Source organism: Staurois parvus, unplaced genomic scaffold (genome assembly GCF_062004578.1).
Source record: "Staurois parvus isolate SC_StPar_1 unplaced genomic scaffold, SC_StPar_1.0 ptg000428l, whole genome shotgun sequence".
In the NCBI taxonomy this organism is placed as follows: Eukaryota; Metazoa; Chordata; class Amphibia; order Anura; family Ranidae; genus Staurois; species Staurois parvus.
This window is the reverse complement of record NW_028318224.1, coordinates 964056-991314: the sequence shown is the minus strand read 5'-3', so window position 1 is coordinate 991314 and position 27259 is coordinate 964056. Positions and strand designations below refer to the sequence as shown.

Here is a 27259-nt window from a genome sequence, read left to right as displayed (position 1 = left end):
AGACATACTACAGGAGATGGTCAGAGACTGCAGACATACTACAGGAGATGGTCAGAGACTGCAGACATACTACAGGAGATGGTCAGAGACTAGACATACTACAGGAGATGGTCAGAGACTAGACATACTACAGGAGATGGTCAGAGACTAGACATACTACAGGAGATGGTCAGAGACTGCAGACATACTACAGGAGATGGTCAGAGACTGCAGACATACTACAGGAGATGATCAGAGACTGCAGATATACTACAGGAGATGGTCAGAGACTAGACATACTACAGGAGATGGTCAGAGACTAGACATACTACAGGAGATGGTCAGAGACTGCAGATATACTACAGGAGATGGTCAGAGACTGCAGACATACTACAGGGGATGGTCAGAGACTGCAGACATACTACAGGAGATGGTCAGAGACTGCAGATATACTACAGGAGATGGTCAGAGACTGCAGACATACTACAGGAGATGGTCAGAGACTAGACATACTACAGGAGATGGTCAGAGACTAGACATACTACAGGAGATGGTCAGAGACTACACATACTACAGGAGATGGTCAGAGACTACACATACTACAGGAGATGGTCAGAGACTGCAGATATACTACAGGAGATGGTCAGAGACTAGACATACTACAGGAGATGGTCAGAGACTGCAGATATACTACAGGAGATGGTCAGAGACTGCAGACATACTATAGGAGATGGTCAGAGACTGCGGATATACTACAGGAGATGGTCAGAGACTGCAGATATGCTAGAGGAGATGGTCAGAGACTGCAGATATACTAGAGGAGATGGTCAGAGACTGCAGATATACTACAGGAGATTGTCAGAGACTGCAGATATACTACAGGAGATGGTCAGAGACTGCAGATATACTACAGGAGATGGTCAGAGATTGCAGACATACTACAGGAGATGGTCAGAGACTGCGGATATACTACAGGAGATGGTCAGAGACTGTGGATATACTACAGGAGATGGTCAGAGACTGCAGATATACTAGAGGAGATGGTCAGAGACTGCAGATATACTAGAGGAGATGGTCAGAGACTGTAGATATACTAGAGAAGATGGTCAGAGACTGCAGATATACTACAGGAGATGGTCAGAGACTGCAGATATACTACAGGAGATGGTCAGAGACTGCAGATATACTACAGGAGATGGTCAGAGATTGCAGACATACTACAGGAGATGGTCAGAGACTGCAGATATGCTACCAGGGATGGTCAGAGATTGCAGACATACTACAGGAGATGGTCAGAGACTGCAGACATACTGCAGGAGATGGTTTGTGACTGCAGCAAAGATACAATTGATGGTCAGAGGCTACATATATGCTATAGTAGACGGTCAGAGACTGTAAAAAGTCTAGATGAGATGGCGAGAGACTGCAGATATACTACAGGCGATAGTCAGAAACTGCAGGATTTTTACAGGAGGTGGTCAGAGACTGCAGACATACTACAGGAGGTGGTCAGAGACTGCCTTATCTCTCTGCATAACCTTTTTTGTAACTGCTTGGTAAGGAGTGAAGAGGAATACTATAGAGTGCCACTTGAGTGACAATTCTGAGTCTTCTGGGGCTGCTGATATCCCATCCAAGATGGCGGCACCCAATGTGGCAGTTTCAGGCTTTTGGATGCCTACACAGGGGAGACTTTTCTGGGTAAATGACATGAATCTCAGGCATGAAATTTACATATAATCTCGTGGGAAGACTTTTGTTAGAATGACTGGGCTGGTGACAGGGTCTCTTTAAGTCCCATACGGATGGCGTTCTATAGCCAGCCGGAGGTTCTGTCCCTGCAGCAGCAATCTAGAAAAATTCATCCAAGTCGAGCGGTTCGCCACTGAACCTGAGCTGACCCAGCCGGCCTCTCGCTCTGTCCCTGTCTAGGGAACATGGAAAGCAGAGGAGGGATCAATACATGGATGGATGGATTATGGCTTGTCTCCTGTGATCTATGTTGGGTTTAGCAGGCCGGGATGGTTTTGTAGGGGAAGCGAGCGGGGCTGTGAGTGATTTGTTTGGGTCAGGAGCTTTGTAATAATTCTCTGTGTGTTCAGCGCTCACCACATCCCTCCTTTATGGAATTACAACATTCAGCCGCCTGTATGTGAAATACTCAATACAGGGTCACCTGACCTAAAGTGGCACTCCGCCCAAGACTGACATTTCAGTGCCCGGCAGATGCTGGAACATTAGACCCATGGAAATCTCTACTGTCTATAAGGAGGTCTGTTGGTGACATGGTCGGATCTAGGGGGGAGCTGGGGTGGGCTATGCCACCCTAGATTTTAGTTCCCCCCCAGAGCCAACCCTAACCTGCCATCACATGGCCACTATACTACCCTAACCTACCACTATACTACCCAAACCTACCACTATACTACCCCAACCTACCACTATACTACCCCAACCTACAACTATACTACCCTAACCTACCACTATACTACCCAAACCTACCACTATACTACCCCAACCTACCACTATACTACCCTAACCTACCACTATACTACCCAAACCTGCCACTATACTACTCTAACCTGCCACTATACTACCCTAACCTGCCACTATACTAACCTAACCTACCACTATACTACCCTAACCAGCTACTATACTACCCAAACCTGCCACTATACTACCCTAACCAGCCACTATACTACCCTAACCTGCCACTATACTACCCCAACCTACCACTATACTACCCTAACCTACCACTATACTACCCTAACCTGCCACTATACTAACCTAACCTACCACTATACTACCCTAACCAGCCACTATACTGCCCTAACATACCACTATACTACCGAAACCAGCCACCATACTAACCTAACCTACCACTGTAATATTCTAACCTACCACTATACTACCCAAACCTGCCACTATACTGCCCTAACCTACCACTATACTACCCCAACCTACCACTATACTACCCCAACCTACCACTATACTACCCTAACCTACCACTATACTACCCAAACCTGCCACTATACTACCCAAACCTGCCACTATACTACCCAAACCTGCCACTATACTACCCTAACCAGCCACTATACTTCCCTAACCTACCACTATACTACCCAAACCAGCCACCATACTAACCTAACCTACCACTGTAATATTCTAACCTACCACTATACTGCCCCAACCTACCACTATACTACCCAAACCAGCCACTATACTACCCAAACCTACCACTATACTACCCTAACCTACCACTATACTACCCTAACCTACCACTATACTACCCTAACCTGCCACTATACTGCCCTAACCTGCCACTATAATACTCTAACCTGTCACTATACTGCCCCAACCTACCACTATACTACCCTAACCAGCCACTATACTACCCTAACCTATCACTATACTACCCAAACCTGCCACTATACTACCCTAACCTATCACTATACTACCCAAACCAGCCACTATACTAACCTAACCTACCACTATACTACCCAAACCTGCCACTATACTACCCAAACCTATCACTATACTACCCAAACCTATCACTATACTACCCTAACCTGCCACTATACTAACCTAACCTATCACTGTAATATTCTAACCTGCCACTATAATACTATAACCTGCCCTAACCTGTCACTATGTCTGTACACCAGCTGTGCCCATTATGAGGGGTTCCCCCCATCCCTGTGCCGAGTTCCCGGGTCTGTACCCCCGCTGTGCCCATTATGAGGGGTTCCCCCCATCCCTGTGCTGAGTTCCCGGGTCTATACACCCGCTGTGCCCATTATGAGGGGTTCCCCCCATCCCTGTGCTGAGTTCCCGGGTCTGTACACCCGCTGTGCCCATTATGAGGGGTTCCCACCATCCCTGTGCCGAGTTCCTGGGTCTGTACACCCGCTGTGCCCATTATGAGGGGTTCCCACCATCTCTGTGCCGAGTTCCCGTGTCTGTACACCTGCTGTGCCCATTATGAGGGGTTCCCACCATCTCTGTGCCGAGTTCCCGGGTCTGTACCCCTGCTGTGCCCATTATGAGGAGTTCCCACCATCCCTGTGCTGAGTTCCCAGGTCTGTACACCTGCTGTGCCCATTATGAGGGGTTCCCACCATCTCTCTGCCGAGTTTCCGGGTCTGTACCCCTGCTGTGCCCATTATGAGGAGTTCCCACAATCCCTGTGCTGAGTTCCCGGGTCTGTACACCCGCTGTGCCCATTATGAGGGGTTCCCACCATCCCTGTGCCGAGTTCCCGGGTCTGTACACCCGCTGTGCCCATTATGAGGGGTTCCCACCATCCCTATGCTGAGTTCCTGGGTCTGTACACCTGCTGTGCCCATTATGAGGAGTTCCCACCATCCCTGTGCTGAGTTCCCAGGTCTGTACACCTGCTGTGCCCATTATAAGGGGTTCCCACCATCCCTGGCCTGTAAATGTGTCTCAGATACGGCGTAGTATGAACTGTGGATATGACTCCATCCACGGCACGGTGAAGGTGCATTTCCCTGGCGGTGGTCCGTTCTCCTTCCTTTAATCACCGTACAGCTTCATGCAATATCTCCAGCCAACTGTTCTAATTACAATGAATCCAATCTCAGGCAATTAAAGGTCCACTTTTCTCTCCGTCAACGCCCTCCTTCACCGAGCGGGGATCCTAATTACTTCCCATTCACTCTTCCGCCATGTAATTAGAGCGTTTTATGTCAAGTTGATACTCATTATGGCAACCGGACTCGTTGCTGGTGATGCGGATTAATTGATTCTACCTGTGACACCATCGGGGATCATATATCTGGGTAGATACGGCTGGCAGTGACCCCACTACAGAGAATGACAAGCGTGTCACTGACCTGGAGTAATTAAAGTGTATGTAAGCCCAAGATCTGTTTACGAGGATATTCGGCATATGCAGTTTTCTTAAGCAAGTCCTTTTTTTTTTTTTTGGTGAACGTCTTATAACATTTCTGTTGATCCCGCCACTAACTGCGCTTCCTGATCAGGGGCGGACTGACAATTCATTAGGCCCCCAGGCAATAGGGTATCATGGGGCCCCTGTGTCCTTGCCCAAACTCAAAAAAGCCTATGAAAAAGGTACCAGGGGCATCTCATGGGGCCCCCTACTGACCCCGGGCCCTCGGGCAGTGCCCGAGTTTCCAAATGGTTAGCCCGCCCCTGTTCCTGATGCAAGCTGACAAGACTGTGCTCCTGCACTCAGCCATTGGGCTACCTCTGGTTTCTATCAAATAGCCACAGTCAAGGGCGGACTGACCATTTGGGCACTCGGGCACTGTCCGAGGGCCCAGGGTCAGTAGGGGGCCCCATGAGATGCGCCTGGTAACTTTCATAGGCTTTTTTGGGTGTGGTTTGAGTGTGAGCGAGGACACAGGGGCCCCATGATCCCCTATTGCCTGGGGGCCCCATGAGTTGTCAGTCCGCCCCTGGCCACAGTTCAATGGTTCATTGAAAGATCATGCGCAGCAGGCTGATAACTGCCTCTGAAAAGTGATCCGCACCTCCTCACTGCCTGTTTCAACCATGTAAATGCCACACCGACATGTTGCAACCACGGGCATTATATTCACTTGTATGTGGTCAGGGGTGGACTGACCATTTGAGCACTTGGGCACTTCCCGAGGGCCCAGGGTCAGTAGGGGGCCCCATGAAATGCCCTTGGTACAGGGGCGGACTGACAAGTCATGGGGCCCCCGGGCAATAGGTGATCATGGGGCCCCTGTGTCCTTGCCCAAACTCAAAAAAGCTTATGAAAAAGGTACCAGGGGCATCTCATGGGGCCCCCTACTGACCCCGGGCCCTCAGGCAGTGCCCGAGTTTCCAAATGGTCAGTCCGCCCCTGCCTTGGTACCTTTTTATAGGCTTTTTTGGGTGTGCTTTGAGTGTGGGCAAGGACACAGGGGCCCCATGATCCCCTATTTCCCAGGGGCCCCATGAGTTGTCAGTCCGCCCCTGTATGTGGTTCACCCTCAGCAGCAATGATGAATGCAACAGCAGGGGTATTTCTGCCACGGATGCAAAGCATTACGACCACGGCATGTGAACTCCCCCACTCAATGCCTTGCATATTAAAGGGGGATAGGTATGTGGCAGTAAAAAAGCGGCTTAACTGCATGTTTTACCCTCCCCCCCATCCTTACACTGGAAGTATACATGAGCCCTTCTTCCTTGTATTCATTTTTGCTTTAGATAGAGTGGTGATGGGTTAGAGCCCCTGTCTGCTTTCTATTGCTCTCTGTGTCCCTCTTAGAGGAGATCCATCCCTCCATTATTATGGATGGACTTTTGTCTTTTTTCAGCCAGACTAACTATGTAATTATTGTCTCCGGGACTGGAAATGAGGAAGAATCCAATCTTTTTGATTTGTTACCAAAACAGGAATAATAGCAAAATCTTTCAAAGGGGAGATTTTCTCTAATTTCCTGTTATGCTGACAAGTCAAATAGCAAATGAAATCTCTAAAATGGGACACAGATGGCAATAAAAACTCAACAGGGCTGATAAATGCAAGCAGCATAAGTACCTGAATGTGACTTGTTACGGCAGTTCGGTAGGGCTGAGACTAGGAGAGGAAGCAGAAACACGAGGAGCCAATCCGTTTGCTGGCAACGAACATGCTGATAGCAGGAGAGAGCAAAGCGACAGAGAGACAACCTCATCAGTCTGCTGCTTCTCCTTTCACTGTCCAATTACAGGCTAGGGGGAGGGACAAGACCTATACATGTTATTTAACTGCAGCATAGAAAAATCAGGTGTCCAGCCTCGCCAAACAGGGCTTTGCGCCAGAGCTGTGTAACTCTCAGGACTGGAGGGACAGAAATACAAATCCTTTGGCAGATAACGCATAAAACAGTATATATATAGGTTTCGTATATATATATATAGTTACGGTCCTGAAGAAGCCAAATTCACAGGCGAAACGCGTTGACCGTTCTTTGACAGTGTATATTACGTTATTGTACTTATGTGCTTAGCGATCAATATATATACGAGGGAGGCACTTTGTTTATAATTCTGTTCTTCTTTTTCTTGGCCCCTTTTGGGGGTTATGTTTGTATTATGAGTCCTATAGAGAATACATGACTCTTTTATGTCAATAAATGGCTTTATGTATTTTATTGTGTGGCCGCTTACCGTGCCCCAAGTATCCAGTAATCCAGTAATCCAATTTTCGCCGTACTTATTGGCCTTATTATCTTTTCAGCAGGATTTGGCACTAGGAAGCTTTCTTGTTAATGTTTTATATATATATATGTGTGTGTGTGTGTGTTTAGATATATTATATTAATACTATCACTACCAGGGGCGGACTGACCATTTGGAAACTCGAGCACTGCCCGAGGGCCCGGGGTCAGTAGGGGGCCCCATGAGATGCCCCTGGTACCATTTTCATAGGCTTTTTTGAGTTTGGGCAATGACACAGGGGCCCCATGATCCCCTATTGCTCGGGGCCCCATGAGTTGTCAGTCGCCCCTGATCACTACTAATATCATTGCTACAAATGTGGAATTGGAAGCTTGCTATATTGTTTCACAATGTTTTAGTGTCACATTTCTTGTTAATGTTTACATATATATATTTATAATTTTTTTTTTAAATTTATTAATACTATCACTCTAATATCATTGCTACGAATGTGGAATTGGAAGCTTGTTATATCGTTTCACAACGTTTTAGAGTCACAATGTTTCTTGTTAATGATATATATATATATATATATTTACATAGATTTTATTAATACTATCACTACTAATATCATTGCTATGAATGTGGAATTGGAAGCTTGTTATATCGTTTCTAAACGTTTTAGTGTCACAATGTTTCTTGTTAATGTTTATATATATATATATATATATATATATATATATATTTTTTTTTTTTTTTTTAAATTTATTAATACTATCACTCTAATATCATTGCTACAAATGTGGAATTGTAAGCTTGTTATATCGTTTCACAACGTTTTAGAGTCACAATGTTTCTTGTTAATGATATATATATATATATATATATATATATATATTTACATAGATTTTATTAATACTATCACTACTAATTTCATTACTACAAATGTGGAATTGGAAGCTTGTTATATCGTTTCTAAACGTTTTAGAGTCACAATGTTTCTTGTTAATGTTTTTATATATATATATATATATATATATATATATATATATATATATATTTTTTTTTTTTTTTTTAATTTATTAATACTATCACTCTAATATCATTGCTACAAATGTGGAATTGTAAGCTTGTTATATCGTTTCACAACGTTTTAGAGTCACAATGTTTCTTGTTAATGATATATATATATATATATTTACATAGATTTTATTAATACTATCACTACTAATATCATTACTACAAATGTGGAATTGGAAGCTTGTTATATCGTTTCTAAACGTTTTAGTGTCACAATGTTTCTTGTTAATGTTTTTATATATATATATATATATATATATATTTTTTTTTTTTTTTTTTTTAATTTATTAATACTATCACTCTAATATCATTGCTACAAATGTGGAATTGGAAGCTTGTTATATCGTTTCGCAACGTTTTAGAGTCACAATCTTTCAATGTTACAATGTTTCAGACTGTTGAAAATTTCAGACAATATACAAATGCAAATCGGGTTTTTTTGTGACGCTAACCCATTCCCTCTCTCTCTCTCTTTCTCTCTATAGATGAACCGGCCAATCCAGGTCAAGCCAGCAGACAGCGAAAGTCGAGGAGGTAGTAGTCTACATTGCTCCAAGCATTAGCGCTAAGTACCGTGATTGCTGCTAGATTTTGTCATGCTGTGCGGCTGATCAATTAGCAGTGTAATGAGTGGTGGGGACATTCCCTCCATAGAACTCTTTCTTATCTAATTCTTTTTTCTTTTTATGTACTTTGTGCGTTTTTTTTTTTTTTTAAATCCCTCCACATTCAATTATTATATGAAAGGTGCCAGCTATTGCCTAGGAAACCGATGACTGCCTTGTTAAGATATATTGTGTTGAACGATGATAGAAATGTATTGCTAAGTTCTGGTGCGGACTCGCAACTTTTGACAAAGTTGATGCTTCTAAAAGTCGATTACGGCCACCTTGCCTATCTCACCACCCCCACCCCACTCCTACACAATCTCTTCTTCGTTTTTTTTTATAGTCAAGGTGCTCTAACACACAGTAATACTGTTACCCGTAGTGTCCCAGTCCTCTGCTGTTCAGTGCTCTATGGGTACATCTAGCTGTAGCCACCTGATGACATGGATATTGGTCCTTCAATGATGACTGGGTGATAAGTTTAAGAATGAAGTTGGGTTTTGTCCAAAACCATGTTCACCCAATCCCGGAAGGAAGCTGTCAGTGCCAGCTCAAGCAGCTGTGGTTGGGTATTTCTCTGCATGTACACAAAGGGGAAGGGATGTTTCTGAAATCTCTGGCCTAATATAGCCGGTGTCATGGTGCCATATTAGGTCAATAATGTCATTGATGGCCTAATATGGCCAATACCGTGTCATGTGGCCATATTAGGTCAATAATGTCATTGATGGCCTATAATGGCCAATACTGTGTCATGGTGCCATATTAGGTCAATAATGTCATTGATGGCCTATAATGGCCAATACTGTGTCATGGTGCCATATTAGGTCAATAATGTCATTGATAGCCTATAATGGCCAATACCGTGTCATGGTGCCATATTAGGTCAATAATGTCATTGATGGCTTAATATGGCCAATACCGTGTCATGTGGCCATATTAGGTCATTAATGTCATTGATGGCCTATAATGGCCAATACCGTGTCATGTGGCCATATTAGGTCATTAATGTCATTGATGGCCTATAATGGCCAATACCGTGTCATGTGGCCATATTAGGTCATTAATGTCATTGATGGCCTATAATGGCCAATACCGTGTCATGTGGCCATATTAGGTCATTCATGTCATTGATGGCCTATAATGGCCGACACCGTGTCATGTGGCCATATTAGGTCAATAATGTCATTGATACCATAATATGGCCAATACCATGTCATAGTGCCATATTAGGTCATTAATGTCATTGATGGCCTATAATGGCCAATACCGTGTCATGTGGCCATATTAGGTCATTCATGTCATTGATACCCTAATATGGCCAATACCATGTCATGGTGCCATATTAGGTCATTAATGTCATTGATGGCCTATAATGGCCAGTACCGTGTCATGTGGCCATATTAGGTCATTATTGTCATTGATGGCCTATAATGGCCGACACCGTGTTATGTGGCCATATTAGGTCAATAATGTCATTGATGGCCTATACTGGCCAATACCGTGTCATGTGGCCATATTAGGTCCCAAGAAGAGGAGGATCCAGGCTTCTCTGTGCAAAACCACTGCACAGAGCAGGTAAGTATTATTATACAGGATTTAAGTATAGACATGTTTGTTATTTTTTCCTTAAAAAAAGCATTTAGAATCACTTTAATATGGCAATGTGGCCCAATCAGGTCAAATATGGCCTAATATGACTTAATATGGCCAACGTCATCGACCTACTAAGTTTACATGGAAATGTTATGTCAGTGACATTGGCCTAATATTGCCGGTGTCATTGATATTATATATCCATGGGGCCATATTAGGTCAATGATGTCATAATACACTCACCAGCCACTTATTAGGTACACCTGTTTAATTGCTTGGTAACACAAATTGTTAATCAGCCAATAAATGACAGCAACTCGATGCATTCAGGCATGTAGATATGGTGTAGATGACTTGCTGAAGTTCACACTAAGCATTGGAATGAGGAATAAAGGGGATTTAATTGACTTTGAGCGTGGCATGGTTTTTGATGCCACAGGGGCTGGTCTGAGCATTTCAAAAACTGCTGATCTACTGGGTTTATCCCATCTCTAGGGTTTACAGAGAATAGTTCAAAAAAGAAAAAATGTTCAGTGAGCTCCAGTTGTATGGATGAAAATGCCTTGTTGATGTCAGAGGTCAGAGGAGAATGGGCAGACTGGTTGCTGCGACATCTAGACGGTAAGGTCAGAATTTGACATAACATGAAACCATGGATCCATCCTGCCTTGTATCTCCGGTTCAGGCTGGTGGTGGGGGTGTAATGGTGATGGGGAGATTTTCTTGTTACTAGCAAGGTGTACCTAATAAAGTGGCCGGGGAGTGTATAGCCTATTGTGGGCAATGTCATTAACTTAATACGGCCATGGTGCCCAACTGGGTCATAATATGGCCAATGTCATCGACCTAATAATACTACATGGCCCTGTTAGGTTGATGATATTGACTTAATATGGCTGATGTGATTGACCTAATATGACCACGTGGCCATACTAGGTCAATGATGTCCTAATATGGCCAATGTCATGGACCTAACATGGTCAAGTGGACATGTTAGGTCTATGATATCACGGGTATCCCCTTTGTGTATGTGGAGCTGTGGGGTGCCCCTCCTGAAATTGATTGGGCCTGCAATCTTCCTTTAGTATTCAGACTGAACCCAAACTCATCCTTACTGAAGTTGAAAGTTGTGTCTTGAGCAGTCTATTCAAATACATAATGGCTAATAATGCAATTGTAATGAGGCTTTAATAGAAGAAAAATAGATTGCCTATAGATAGAATAATATTGGTGTGACTGGACAGTGAAAAGGGGGTGGGGCTTTGTCACCAAATTGGACACATAGCTGTCACCCTGAGAACGATGGATCTTAAACAGATTTGGAAGGAAAAAAAAAAAAAAAAAAATATATATATATATATATATATATATTTTTTTTTTTTTAACAATTGCGTTTGTTGAATTCATACAAAAGTAAAACAAGTCAAGGTACATCATATATATATATATATATATATACAGTGTATATATATATATATATATATACAGTATATATATAATTTTTTATTATATAGTCATTTTTTTTTTTAACAGTTGCGTCAAGGTACATATTAAAACAAGTCAAGGTACATATATATATATATATATATATACAGTGTGTATATATATATATATATATATATATATATATAATTTTTATTTTATATATATATATATATATATATATATATATATATATATATATTCATTTATTTTTTTTTAACAATTGTGTTTGTTGAATTTGTACAAAAGTAAAACAAGTCAAGGTACATATTAAAACAAGTCAAGGTACATTATATATATATATATATATATATATATATATATATATATAATTTTTTATTTTATATATACATATATATATACATATATATTCATTTATTTTTCTTTAACAATTGCGTTTGTTGAATTTGTACAAAAGTAAAACAAGTCAAGGTACATTATATATATATACTTTTTTATTTTATATATATATATATATATATATATATATATATATATATATACATATATATATTTTTATGTTTGTTTTGGCCGAACTCTACAATGTAATGTACTCTACAATGTAAACAAAACTTAGAAGGTAGTGTTCCCATCTATCTGCTACTGAAGTTTATATTAGACTGGAGTTCCACTTTAAATAAAGTGACAGTGTGATCGGTGCAGAAAAAGATGAGAGTGTATTTGAAATTTGTTGTGGAGTCTTTTGCTGAATTGTTCGATCGGCTTGGATGTTTTACAAGCTCCAGTTGTATTTGTCAAGCACAATATAGATGATGACATTTGGAGTCAGAGTCTGGGTGGATTTGATCTTTGATATCCATGTCTGGGTGGAGATTGTAAGGGATGTAGACATCTGACAAAACCTCTGTCCATTGCTGTGACATCTCTATCAGCTCTCAGTCATTCTTTAGTTGTCTGGTGATAATTGACAGCGGGAATGGTCACATGACTTTCCGTTAATACAACAAAGTCATCTAAGTAAACCATGATTTGTATCCCTTCTCTGAATGTCTATAACAATCTGCTGTGTGCTATTTGTCATTATGGTTTGAAGATTTCCTCAAGATATCTAGATACTGTAACTGCATCAGGAGCAGATTAACCTTTCACTTACTGCTGTGCAAAGGCTGTTCTCAGCATCCTGGCTGTCCTGGGAGAAGACCTAGGGTGGCATAGTTAGAGGGGCAGCAGCAAGCCACGAAGAGTACAGATTTTGAACGTTTTCTTTATTTTGTTCCAAGTTTCTGCATTTTTTGTGGCTATATTCAGCAAGAAAACTGTAGGGGGAGTTAAGAGGAGTCACAAGGCTGTTAGTAGTTCAGGAAATATGCAACTCTTTCTCTTTTTCATATTTGGTGGCTTGCATAGTTGAAAGTCACTGGGCAAGGAACGTGTCACCTTGCTCCAATCCAGAGATTTTGGATCTCTTCGTAATGATTACCAAACTTACACAAAGCGTTGTAGTTTTAGTCTTCAACAAGAGCCTATAGATATCTATGGAGGACCTGATCAGAATTAGCAATGGTTCATTTTGCTTAATATGCCACTGCTGATATACTATGTAGATTTCCTTTGTAACGCCTGTAAAGATGAAAGATGCAGATTGAAATATAGCATTAATATTGTGTATGGTGTTAAAGAATAAGTGCACAGTTGTGGTGAGAATAAAAACAAACTATTCTGTTGTTCTTCATAGCCAACGTCATCAGTCCAAAAAACCTAATACAGATTAGTCTAGGCCTTCCTTTCCTGTTTGCCCATGCCGCCAAATGCCTCTCTGAATCCAAGAAATGTCCGATATCTGCAGGGAAACCAATAGTCCAGGGGTGGCAGTCTCCTGGTTCCTCCCCATAGCTGTACTGCACACTGAAGTCTGAGCATCAGACTTTCAAAAACCAGGTAGGGACTAAGCATTAAGGGTGGATGGATGGAGATTAACCTAGACTTGGGTAGATGTTGAAGCACCAAGGAAGGCAGAAGGCCTAGGATTCTCAGGCACAGTTCTATGGATCCTAGTGTTCCTCCAAAGGTTGCTAGGGGTTCCTTAAGCTGTGGCTGACTGACCTTCAATCTGATATTATCTGCAAACTTCTGGGGCCAACTCCACTTGGCAGAGCCAGCAGCATGACATCAATTATCTTTGTACCTGTCTTTAAAGGAGAAATTCTTTCCATTGACCACCACTGCAAGGGGTATTTTTTCACCTTAGCCTCAATAAATTGGTTTTATCAGGGTTTCCATGAGACTGGAAAATGATTTCAAGGGTTCCTGTGGGATAAAAAGATTGAGAAAGGTTGATCTAAAGGTTCCTCCTGCTGACATCCACTACATGATACAGTTATATTGTGGAGGTCAGAGACACCTTTAGGCCTTCAACTTCTACATTCCTTGGTTCTTCAACACCTACCCAAGTCTAGATCAGCTTCCATCCACTCTTGATGCTTAGTCCCCCACCCATTTGGCCAAAGCTCAGTGGGCAGTACAGGCTTTGAAAATTACAGAAGATGAACCTTAACACCAGTTAGGGTGGTGACTTGTGCTTGATTTGGCCAGAAGTCAAGCCTCATGTCCTGCCTGGGCCTAGAATCTAAAGAGCTCTAAAGGACACAGGAATCGATATAAAGGCTAATGTAGATATTTGATGTTGGCATTTCAGCATTGTTTTTACCAAAGAAACATTTCGGTCTGGGTCACATTCAATTGACAAATCAGTCATGGGAAAGAAAGCTGCTATCAGTTATATATTAAGTGCCAGAAACTATATATTTAAATGTAAAACTCTATGTCCAATTATACTAAAGTCGTAACTACTCTTTTTAGCTGGAGTTAGCTTACAAGTCTCTCAAACCTTGGGGAAACCCGATGATGTTGGTCCGCAGAGAGAGAATGTGTGTCAGCAGCCTTGGAAGTATTGTTTTTATTGAGTGGACAGAAATTGCATTGACCATTTAGAAAAGGACATATGCAGTACGTGCCAGAGAAGCTAGGAACTGACTTTGATGTTATTTCTTTCTATAGAACTGCTCATGTTTGATGTGGGAAATGCATTCTCGAGCTAACATATATGCGTTAGGTAAGCTAGCTGCAAGACAGATCACTTCAATGGCTAGCAAAGAATGGTGGTATGTCACAACACTTGAGGGCACATGTTGACACCATCTGTAGAGGCAGCTTTATGTCTTATTTTATCACTTTTTCCTGATAGAATTCATGTTCCATTGTTAGGTCATGTTGTAACAGGCAGGGTAGAGGTGAACTGGGTGCAAAATGTGATTCTATGTGCCTTTAGGGTTCAATTGCATGGATGAATGAATGAATGAATGAATGAATGGCACCAAAACACACTGCACCAGATTATGGGTGCTTCAGTAAACATGCATTTTACAGTGCATTATCACAATATATAAATGTAACTGGGCCCCAACACAAGAGATGCCTCTTGCAAGAGATTGCCTATTTGGCAAGTTGCCCTTTAACACACTCTTGACCTCAGCGCAGGCCCATGGATTGGCAAATACTCAATTTCAATATGCCAGCTACATTATAAGATGAAGGAGAGCGAAGCGAAGCTCTGAAAGTAGGAACGGAGAATGTCGTTAGCATAAAAAAGCCGGGTGACATAATGTAGGTGCCTCCACGTGCCTCCCCCATTCATCCTCTGAGGACAAAGTTCATGTATCGCGTCGGTAGAGGGATGTATATTCAGCGATATTCAGCAACATCAATTACTCTCATACATAACCCTGCACTGATACTTTGCCCCCAAACTGCATTATTCAGCTATTTTTCCCCTTCTTCTCCCTACTAGGCATGACCAGATATCTTCCCATTAATTGCATATTCAATACTTAAACAGCAAATAGAGTGCTGACTTGCAGTATCATTGTACCATAAAGGAAGAGGCCGTGTCTAGGCATTTACATGGGAAATAATGATGTGCAAGGAATGAGCCCTGGCCCAGGAATTATAGAAATAGTTAAATGGCACGGTATACATATAGTTCTAGTGCAAAGTTGAAGGAACGGCACTGAGAAACTTGAAAATGTAGTATATAAATGTAAAATGCGCACCATGGTTCTCTCTCTCTCTCTCATGCCTTAGGGTTTCTTTATTTAGTATTGGAAGACCAAAATTATTAACAAAGCAAGTCAGGATGCCCTTCACTAGTACCCCTCAATGTCAGCACGGTAGGTGGGTGCCAAATGTCTTAGGGTCAGAGTGTGCCCAACCCGGGATGCTTCCTCTGTCAAAGACTGAACCTCATAGGAATCAGGTTACTTAGCGCTCAACCAGTGCCTCTCCAGTAATGCCAGCAAGCTGAGGTCATCTAATGACATCACTTCCTTGTAAAGACTTTATTCACTTACTTTATCATCTAAGGTAGGTGGTAGAAGAGAGGGAGAGAGTGCAGGGACTGTGATGGGAACTGATGGTTAGAGTGAACCCGGGGTTGGACCTGAACAGTCCTTCTCTGACAGGTTTCACCCCAACGGTCTTAGTCATGAGTGTATCTATACAACTTAACCCATTGTGGGTAAAATGCATGAGAGAGAGGTAGTTCTGTTCCAACCAGGGGCGGACTGAAAACTCAGCCCCCGGGCAAGAGGGGATCATGAGACCCCTGTGTCCTTGCCCAAACTCAAAAAAGCCTATGAAAAAGGTACCAGGGGCATCTCATGGAGCCCCCTACTGACCCTGGGCCCTCGGGCAGTGCCCGAGTTTCCAAATGATCAGTCCGCCCCTGGTTCCAACCTTGGTCCACTGTAAACCCAAATTCCCCTCACATTCTGTGCATTCTCTTCCTTTCTTCTACAACCTACCTTATCTTTAAGAAGATCATGGAAAGGTAAGTGAATTAAGTTTTTACAAGGAATTTATATCATTGGTGTTCGGCCTTCAGAAGATACTCACAAGTTTGGAGATTTGGGTCTAGGAGGACTTCCGCCTTTCAATGCCAGAGGTGTTGATGTTCATTTAGTCTGTTGCCAATAGTTTGAAAGGATATCATGTGGTCCTTTTCAGAAGAGACTTTTAGTAGATACTGTAGGTTATACCTCTGAGATATACAAGACTGTGGAATATTCTTTTACTATTGCTCCAGAAAATTGACCTTCTTAAAGATAAGGTAGAAAACTACCATTTGGATGATGTTTGATGGTATAATTTGCCATATTACCCTGGGGCAATCCAAGCACTCTTCCCCAAAGAAGCTTCAAAGAAGGAACTGCTGGTCATCAGATTGGAGCTGTGGGCCTAAGTGGGTTTCCACTTGTCAAGGCTACAGGTGTTGATATTTATTCAGCCTGTTATCATAAGTTCAAAATTATATCATATTGCCTTGTTCAGAAGGAACTTGTAGTAAACAGTTTATATTTCTGATATATCCAAGAATGTGAGATCCTATTGCACCATGGCATCAACCTTCCTAAAGATAAGGTAGATGGTAGAAGAGAGGGAGCTTGGAGTTAGAGTTGGCCAGGGTTGATGATCTTGTAATGGGAATCATTATTTCCCCAATGATGACCTCAAAGAGAGAGAGAAAGATGAGTGCTCACTTGATATTTTCAATCTGTGGAGGCACTATTAGAGAACTCAAGGGAAGCAGAGCTTCTCCAGGCTCCAATCTCCCTCTTCAGCCACACATATCAAGGAGCCCATCCCCAGTCCTAAAGCCTTAACTACCGAAAAACTGAAAGATGCAAACAGATGCTGTCACATCCTTGTAAAAAACCGTATTCATCTGAAACCAGCATGCTGTGGCTCCCCATCTAAGAACTGCCTCTTGTTGATGTGTTTTACCTCAGACAAGCTTAGTCCTTGAGATAGGTCTGTGACTACGTTCTTTGGAGTGCAACCCTTCAGAAAGGAGTGGTTTTCAGGCAAGGACATGCAGTATCCTGGTTTTGACTGAATCAAATGTGTACAAGGAAGTGATGTCATCGGTGTGGGGCCCTCAATTTGTTGCAGTTATGGCTTTAGGCTCTTTGGTATTTTTGGCTGAAGAGTGAGGTTGGAGCATAGAGTGGTCTTACGTCCCTTAAGTTCTGTAATAGTGCTTCTCCAGATTGCAGGCATCAAATGACCACTCATCTTTCTCTCTCCTTAAGGTCATCAGGGAACAAGGATTCCCATTTAAAGGTCATCAACCCCAGTCCACTCTAGCCCCAAGTTTCCATCACTGTCTTTGCACTCTCTTCTACCTTGCCTTAAAGAAGGTCAATTCCATGGTGCAATAGAAACAAGAAGATTTTACATTATTGGTTATCTCAAAAGCATAAACTATTTGCTAAAAGTCTCTTCTGAAAAGGGCAACATGAAATAAATTCAGACTAGTGGCAACAAGTTGAATAAATAATAACATCTGTGGCATTGGGTGGCCTCTTACGTTGGCCATAGATGGGTAGACAATCAATAGAAAATTTGTTTGACTCTCTAAATATTAGTGGGCTCATACTAATTCTTGAAATGCAAATATTTATGACAAAATTACATACAGTCGTGTTGGCATTTTTGGTACAAACAAACAATTTTTAAGGAGTGATTGGTGAAATCAATCAAGAATAACACAAAAAATGGCACTGCGCATGGACAAGTGGGGGAAAAAATTTGTATCAATGATGGCATAATCACATGCTCATACGACAGATTTTTATCAAATGAGAACAAGTTTTTAAGAGATTGTCTACCCATCTATGGCCAGCCGTAGGTTCAAAGCTTCAATCTGGTGACTATTGGTTTCTTCTCGGAATCCCCAGGGAAGAGTGCTCAGAATACTATGAACATCATCTAAATGGTGGTTTCACTTTGGCACAATGTAAGATTTTGCTGTTCTGCTTACGACCAGGAGCGGACGGACCATTCGAGCACTCGGGCACTGCCCGAGGGCCCAGGGTCAGTAGGGGGCCCCATGGAATGCCCCTGGTACCTTTTTTATGGGCTCTTTTGAATGTGGGCAAGGACACAGGGGCCCCATGATCCCCTATTGCCCGGGGGCCCCATGAGTTGTCAGTCCACCCCTGCTTACGACCACCAGGCCATTACTCCCCTTCTGCTAACCCACCCTTCTTTTTAGCTGGGGAAAACCTACTAAACATAAAATCCAACACCAAGAAAAGACGAGCGAGCTAATTAAAGGAGAAAAGTTATACCTGTAATGGAACCGGACCCCGACTGCACTAGGGTATTTCCGCTAGACTCCCTGTCCGAACACAGATCCACGGACACCACCGCTGACTATACGAGACTAGACGAGACCAGTCTTGAAGGAAACCAGGAAATAGACTGCTTTATTTTAACGCAGACACAAGATATATACATTCAAGGGAACAATTCTCCCCTCCCTGCATAAGGACACAGGGCGGGGCAAACCAAATCTAGCAACAAGAAACACATCAGCAGACACCCCCCCCCCCCCCACCACCAAGCCAATACACAAACACATACATCCCATAATAGTTTGCTCCCAAGCAAGACACACAATAGAACAATGGGATGCAATCACATAACACCAAACAATCCACAACCCCCCACCTATCTCCTATACATGTCTACACAATATCAGGACATTTCACCCTGCACCCCTAACAGGCACAGGGTGACTTACACATAATAGGGATATGGGGAGCTGAGACAGAGGTCTCCCCACCTCTCCAAAGTGAGCTGTGTTCCATGGGCCCCCCACCCAAAGTGACTCCCGTCACAACATCCTTAACGAGCCCTGTCACATAACATAGGGAAGAACAATGAAAATTATAGCAGTAGTAACAAAACTGGAATTGCCTCCATCATGGTCCTCAAAAGCAGCAGGTGACTCCATCTGTAAATGCCATATGACTTTGGCTGCCCTAGGTCATTGCCTCATTAAAGCCATAATGATGATACCATATTGTTGGCCAATCTTAGGGGTTGTTTGGGCAAAAAAAGATGCCATCCCATGTACTAACAGCTTAAAGAAGAGGCAGTGGTTGGTCTGATGGTTCTTTGGTGGCCTCTTACCAATCAGTTCTGAGGGAATATGGAAGCTACAGTACCGTAGTACTTTCCGAGGCACAGACCAGGTACAAACATGTACACTAGGACCTAGAGGTCTGTGACCTAGAAAGCAATGCGGACGGAGAAAGCCAAACAAAGAGAAGGAGAATTTTTCAGAAGGAAGCCAACCATGACAGCTCCTGTATTGCCCCCATGGGTTTTCTTTATGTCTTTTTGGTTTTGCTTGGCGTTAATCATAAAAAAAAGTCTACAAAATGCCCCGTAGCAAATTCCGCTGAAGATTTCTATGGCCTATTTGTAGGTTAAAAAGAAAAAAAAAAGAAAAGAAATGTTCCAGCACTTTGGGGATGAATGGGCCAATTATAGACTATATTAAAAAACAGCTTTTAAATATTTAACACTTTACTTTTTAAAAGGTTATTTGCAGAATTTCAGCCCTGATACAGGTAGAAGAAAAGATTTTCTGAACTACTCCCTGTGAGGAAGTTCAGCTGTAATAAGCTTTAATCAGCCATAGAATGGATCTGAGCTTCCGCAGGTTACATTTTTAATTGGTTGAGAGCTGCAAAGACATTGTATGAGTGTCATGAGCACCAAAAAAAATCTCACTCCTCAAGATTTCTTTCTCAGGCGACTTCCTTCCTCCCTCATGGAGGGTATTGACCAAATCCCTGCTTTGAATTCCTGGGTCTATACACCCGCTGTGCCCATCATGTAGGGTTTCCACCATCCCTGTGCTGAGTTCCCGGGTCTGTACACCTGCTGTGCCCATTATGAGGGGTTCCCACCATCCCTGCTTTGAATTCCTGGATCTGTACACTCTCTGTGCCCATTATGAAGGGTTCCCACTATCCCTGTGCTGAGTTCCCAGGTCTGTACACCTGCCATGCCCATTATGAGGAACTCCCACCATCCCTGTGCTGCGTTCCCGGGTCTGTACACCTGCTGTGCCCATCATGAGGGGTTCCCACCATCCCTTGGTGTCAGTGGAAGGAATAGTGCCCCATCATTGGTGTCAGTTGGAGGAATAGTACCCCATCATTGGTGTCAGTGGGAGGAATAGTGCCCCATCATTGGTATCAGTGGGAGGAATAGTGCCCCATCATTGGTATCAGTGGGAGGAATAGTGTCCCATCATTGGTGTCAGTGGGAGGAATAGTGCCCCATCATTAGTGTCAGTGGGAGGAATAGTGTCCCATCATTGGTGTCAGTGGGAGGAATAGTGCCCCATCATTGGTATCAGTGGAGGAATAGTGCCCCATCATTGGTATCAGTGGGAGGAATAGTGCCCCATCATTGGTGTCAGTGGGAGGAATCGTGCCCCATCATTGGTGTCAGTGGGAGGAATAGTGCCCCATCATTGGTGTCAGTGGGAGGAATCGTGTCCCATCATTGGTGTCAGTGGGAGGAATAGTGCTCCATCATTAGTGCCAGTGTGAGGAATTGTGCCCCATTATTGGTGTCAGTGGGAGGAATCGTGCCCCATCATTGGTATCAGTGTGAGGAATCGTGCCCCATTATTAGTGTCAGTGGGAGGAATAGTGCCCCATCATTGGTGTCAGTGGGAGGAATAGAGCCCCATCATTGGTGTCAGTAGGAGGAATAGTGCCCCACCATTGGTATCAGTGGGAGGAATTGTGCCCCATCATTAGTGTCAGTGGGAGGAATAGTGCCCCATCATTGGTGTCAGTGGGAGGAATAGTGCCCCATCATTGGTGTCAGTGGGAGGAATAGTGTCCCATCATTAGCATCAGTTGGAGGAATTGTGCCCCATCCTTGGTGGTATTAGGAGAAATTGTGCCCCATCGTTGATGTCATTGGGAGGAATAGTGCCCCATTGTCGGCATCATTCGTAGGAATTGTGCCTCATCATTGGCATCAGTGGGAAGAATTGTGCCCCATCATTGGTATCAGTGGGAGGAATTGTGCCCCATTGTTAAAGTCATTGGGAGGAATTGTTCCCTATCATTGGTGTCAGTGGGATTAGTGGATGAAATAGTGTCTTAAGGGCCAGATAAAAGCAAGGCCACATCTGGCCCCGGGGCTGCAGTTTGGAGACCATTGCTCATCAGAACACTGAGGGGCATCAGGTGACTATAACCAATCAGACCCTCCCATTCAGAATCAGTTTGAAAAGAACATCTATTTCTTCCGAGCAGAAAAAGGTTAGAAATCTGCTACAAAGGTTGTTAAAAATCCCTGCCATGCACATTGACTTCCCGGAGAAGTTTTCTTTTCTCAGCACAGGTGGAGTAACTCTTTAATTCAGCCCTAACACCCTGCCAGGAGAAGACGTCGTCTCAGCGACTTCCCGATTATCCAGCCCCTTCGTTCAGTTACCTGATTAGAAGGGCTGTAATGGCCGGGAAGACGAACAGCATTGTTCCGCCGCTTTATGCGGCCATCTGCATAGGTGTTAGCGATTTACTGCGATCATTACCTTAGAGCCACACTTCCAAAGTGCTTACTTTCCATTGACCGGACTAATACTTCATAACGCCCCCCTCCCCTTCCCTCGGATAACAACCAATACAGAGGAGTCAATTGATTTTAGCTGCAAAGGACAGTCAGCAGAAAATCACAACCCAATCTGCTTATCTGGTATTTTTTTTTTTTTCCCCGTAATGAAACATGATTTTTAAGTGAAAAACACAACGGAATGGTTTTAACTCATCGGTCCCCCCCCCCCCCACCCCCACCCTTCCCACCCCCAGAACTGCGGAGAGGGGAAGACGTCTCAGCGATGCCTTGCGGCAAGAGTTAAAAGACGGCCGGGCTTTAGAAGGAAAAAAAAAAAAAATGAAAAGAAATAGACATTTTATATTTTGCTGTGGCGTTCATTATTTCCTATTGCCTGTGCCTGCGCGGCATTAGTGCCGATGATAAAGCCATCATTTTCCAGCGGCGGTTTATATCCAAGGTGCTCGCCTTGAAAATGAAGAAGCTGCAGTTTGTAATGAGACGGGTAATCAGGACGGCGTGACGCTTAACCCCTTCGTGGGCCGTGCGGCTTTGTGTTACCTTCAGGCGCGTTTCACGAGGAGCGGTTCCAATTTTGGTAATCCTATTCCTACTTGAGCTGAGCATCTGTGGTCATTTTTCTAGCGTTTGGATAGATGTTTTTGCGCATTTTTTGGACGCGGCTCCGGTTTGACGGTTTGAATAATTTTTTTTTTTTCGTTTTGCCAATGGAAGGGCTGTGACAGACCCAACAAGGACAGGGACTTTTGGAGGGGACTAGGGGCTTGCCTTCTACCCACTGATTATGGCCCATAGAGGAGACCAGAGATTTTGTCTGCTGGTCAGAGCATGGAAAGGAGTTTAGTTCAGCCTCTGATCACATGGTCATAAGGAGCAGATCAGGGGCAGACTGACCATTTGAGCACTCGGGCACTGCCCGAGGGCCCGTGGTTAGTAGGGGGCCCCATGAGATGGGTACCTTTCATTGGCTTTTTGATAGGCTTTTTTGGGTGTTGGCGAGGACAATGGGGCCCCATGATCCCCTATTACCCAGGGGCCCCATTATTTGTCAGTCCACCCCTGAGGTAGAGTGTTGTGTGGGTGTGGCTTGAGTGTAGGTGGGAGCACAGGCGGCCCCACTATCTCTTACTGCCCTGGGGCCCCATGAGTTGTCAGTCCGCCCCTGCCAGCAACAGTGTTCCTGGCTGCCGCCGCACTAGTTCTAGTGTCACCAGTCCCTTGTAAGCCAGCAACAGTGTTCCTGGTTACCGCCACACCAGTCCTAGTGTCACCAGTCCCTTGTATCCATCAGCAATGTTCCTGATCTCCACCACACCAGTCAAACTGTCATCAGACCCTTGTAAGCCATCAACAGTGTTCCAGGCCACTGCTACACCAGTCCCAATGTCACCAGTCCCTTGTATCCATCAACAGTGTTCCTGGTTACCGCCACACCAGTCCCAGTGTCACCAGTCCCTTGTAAGCCATCAACAGTGTTCCAGGCCACTGCTACACCAGTCCCAGTGTCACCAGTCCCTTGTAAGCCAGCAACAGTGTTCCTGGTTACTGCCACACCAGCCCCAGTGTCACCAGTCCCTTGTATCCATCAGCAATGTTCCTGATCTCCGCCACATCAGTCAAGCTGTCAACAGACCCTTGTAAGCCATCAACAGTGTTCCAGGCCACTGCTACACCAGTCCCAGTATCACCAGACCAGTGTAAGCCAGCAACAGTGTTCCTGGTTACCGCCACACCAGTCCGTGCCACCAGTCCCTTGTATCCATCAACAGTGTAACTGATTGCTGCCACACCAGTCCCAGTGTCACCAGTCCCTTGTATCCATCTGCAATGTTCCTGATCTCCGCTACACCAGTCAAGCTGTCAACAGACCCTTGTAAGCCATCAACAGTGTTCCAGGCCACTGCTACACCAGTCCCAATGTCACCAGACCAGTGTAAGCCAGCAACAGTGTTCCTGGTTACTGCCACACCAGTCCGTGCCACCAGTCCCTTGTATCCATCAACAGTGTAACTGATTGCTGCCACACCAGTCCCAGTGTCACCAGTCCCTTGTAAGCCATCAACAGTGTTCCAGGCCACTGCTACACCAGTCCAAGTGTCACCAGTCCCTTGTATCCATCAACAGTGTTCCTGGTTACCACCACACCAGTCCCAGTGTCACCAGTCCCTTGTATCCATCAACAGTGTTCCTGGTTACCGCCACACCAGTCCCAGTGTCACCAGTCCCTTGTACCCATCTGCAATGTTCCTGATCTCCGCCACACCAGTCAAGCTGTCAACAGACCCTTGTAAGCCATCAACAGTGTTCCAGGCCACTGCTACACCAGTCCCAATGTCACCAGACCAGTGTAAGCCAGCAACAGTGTTCCTGGTTACCGCCACACCAGTCCGTGCCACCAGTCCCTTGTAAGCCATCAACAGTGTTCCTGGTTACCGCCACACCAGTCCGTGCCACCAGTCCCTTGTATCCATCAACAGTGTAACTGATTGCTGCCACACCAGTCCCAGTGTCACCAGTCCCTTGTAAGCCATCAACAGTGTTTCAGGCCACTGCTACACCAGTCCCAGTGCCACCAGTCCCTTGTATCCATCAACAGTGTTCCTGGTTACCACCACACCAGTCCCAGTGTCACCAGTCCCTTGTATCCATCAACAGTGTTCCTGGTTACCGCCACACCAGTCCCAGTGTCACCAGTCCCTTGTATCCATCAACAGTGTTCCTGGTTACCGCCACACCAGTCCCAGTGTCACCAGACCCTTGTATCCATCAACAGTGTTCCTGGTTACTGCCACACCAGTCCCAGTGTCACCAGACCAATACATTTTTAATGTCTTTTTTTTATCAACCTAGAGTTCAGCTTTAAAACCAAAAATAAAAATACACCTTCGGTCCTGTATTTCAAGCAGTGTGTTTGTTCCTTTAAAGTGCATTTCCATTTATTAGAGAACACCATAGAAAAAAAAAAAACACAGAAAAACCCACAATAATAGCAGTTGCGATAATCCAATATCAGCCCAATAAACTGTGTTGGCGAGAAAGTCATTTAAGAATTTCATTTATCAAATTACCCGACAATCCCTTTCCCTTTTTTTCGTGGAGGGTGACATTTCAGGCGGCTGGGTTTAAAGTTGGCAAATCTATTTTCCAATCACTTGAAAATTAATATCCCTGCGCACATTCCCCAGCACCACGGAAATTACTCCGACTCTCCAAACGACCGTCAGAGGCGGCGGGATCGCAATCAATTTTAAGGTGTAGTGGTCCCTTAAAAACAGATGGAAACAGACATTGCGTTTCAAAGGATGTCGGTAAATATATACGTTGCTTGTCAGCCGTCACTTCACTCCGTCTGCAGATTGCGGTCGTAAAAACGGAAGCTGTTTTCAATTCGCAGTTACTAATGTGCAGGGTGCGCTTGTGTGTGTGTTTTAGTTTTGCTCTTTATTTATGTTGGCTTAAAGCCAGACTGAATTTTCAGTTTAAACCAGCTAAATACACTCCAGGTGCAAAACAAAAGGTAATCAAATTCTTTCTGTTTTTGTAGGGAAGCAGCCACAGCTTGAGTAGAAAGGCCAGCCTCCTGCCAGCATGCTGCCGAGTGGGATCCCTGCTTTCTGAAGGGAAGCAGTAGTTTCTCTGCAGAGGTCTGATATACCCTGAGTCCGACCTATAGCTCCTCAACCAGCAAAGCAGCCACAGCTTGGGTAGAAAGGCCAGTCTCCTGCCACCATGCTGCTGAGTGGGATCCCTGCTTTCTGAAGGGAAGTAGTAGTTTTTCTGCAGAGGTCTGATATACCCTGAGTCCGACCTATAGCTCCTCAACCAAAAAAGCAGCCACAGCTTTAGTAGAAAGGCCAGTCTCCTGCCAGCATGCTGCCGAGTGGGATCCCTGCTTTCTGAAGGGAAGTAGTAGTTTCTCTGCAGAGGTCTGATACACCCTGAGTCTGACCTATAGCTCCTCAACCAGCAAAGCAGCCACAGCTTGGGTAGAAAGGCCAGTCTCCTGCCAGCATGCTGCCGAGTGGGATCCCTGCTTTCTGAAGGGAAGCTGTAATTTCTCTACAGAGGTCTGATATACCCTGAATCTGACCTATAGCTCCTCAGCCAGCAAAGCAGCCACAGCTTGGGTAGAAAGGCCAGTCTCCTGCCAGCATGCTGCCGAGTGGGATCCCTGCTTTCTGAAGGGAAGCTGTAATTTCTCTACAGAAGTCTGATATACCCTGAGTCTGACCTATAGCTCCTCAGCCAGCAAAGCAGCCACAGCTTGGGTAGAAAGGCCAGTCTCCTGCCAGCATGCTGCTGAGTGGGATCCCTGCTTTCTGAAGGGAAGTAGTAGTTTCTCTGCAGAGGTCTGATATACCCTGAGCCCGACCTATAGATACTCAATCAGCAAAGCAGCCACAGCTTGGATATAAAGGCCAGTCTCCTACCAGCATGCTGCTGAATGGGATCCCTGCTTTCTGAAGGGAAGTAGTAGTTTCTCTGCAGAAGTCTGATATACCCTGAGTCCGACCTATAGATACTCAATCAGCAAAGCAGCCACAGCTTGGATATAAAGGCCAGTCTCCTGCCAGCATGCTGCAGAATGGGATTCCTGCTTTCTGAAGGGAAGCAGTAGTTTCTCTGCAGTGGTCTAATATACAGTGAAGGAAATGCGTATTTGCTCCCCTGCTGATTTTGAATGTCCGCCCCTCACAAAGAAATGATCGGTCTAAAAATCGAATGTTCGGTGTATTGTAACACTGAGAGACAGAATAGCAACCAAAAATTCAGCAGAAATGCGTCTAACAAATGATGACTGATCTGTATGTTCATGAGGGAAATAAGGATTTGATCCCCTATCATTCCGCAGGATTTCTGGCTCCCAGGTGTCTTTCATACAGGTAACAAGCTGAGAT

General features: G+C 44.1%; 1 protein-coding gene across 8 annotated transcripts in view; it reads left to right on the top strand.

Moving 5' to 3' along the window:
• Positions 1 to 27259, top strand: part of CELF4 (CUGBP Elav-like family member 4) — a 1398731-nt gene that overhangs the window by 729537 nt on the left and 641935 nt on the right. For all 8 annotated transcript variants that reach the window (XM_089687534.1, XM_089687538.1, XM_089687536.1 and 5 more), the window contains exon 2: positions 8688 to 8736. In XM_089687534.1, coding sequence (XP_089543660.1) covers positions 8688 to 8736 — 49 coding nt within the window. The remainder of the gene's footprint in view (positions 1 to 8687; positions 8737 to 27259) is intronic.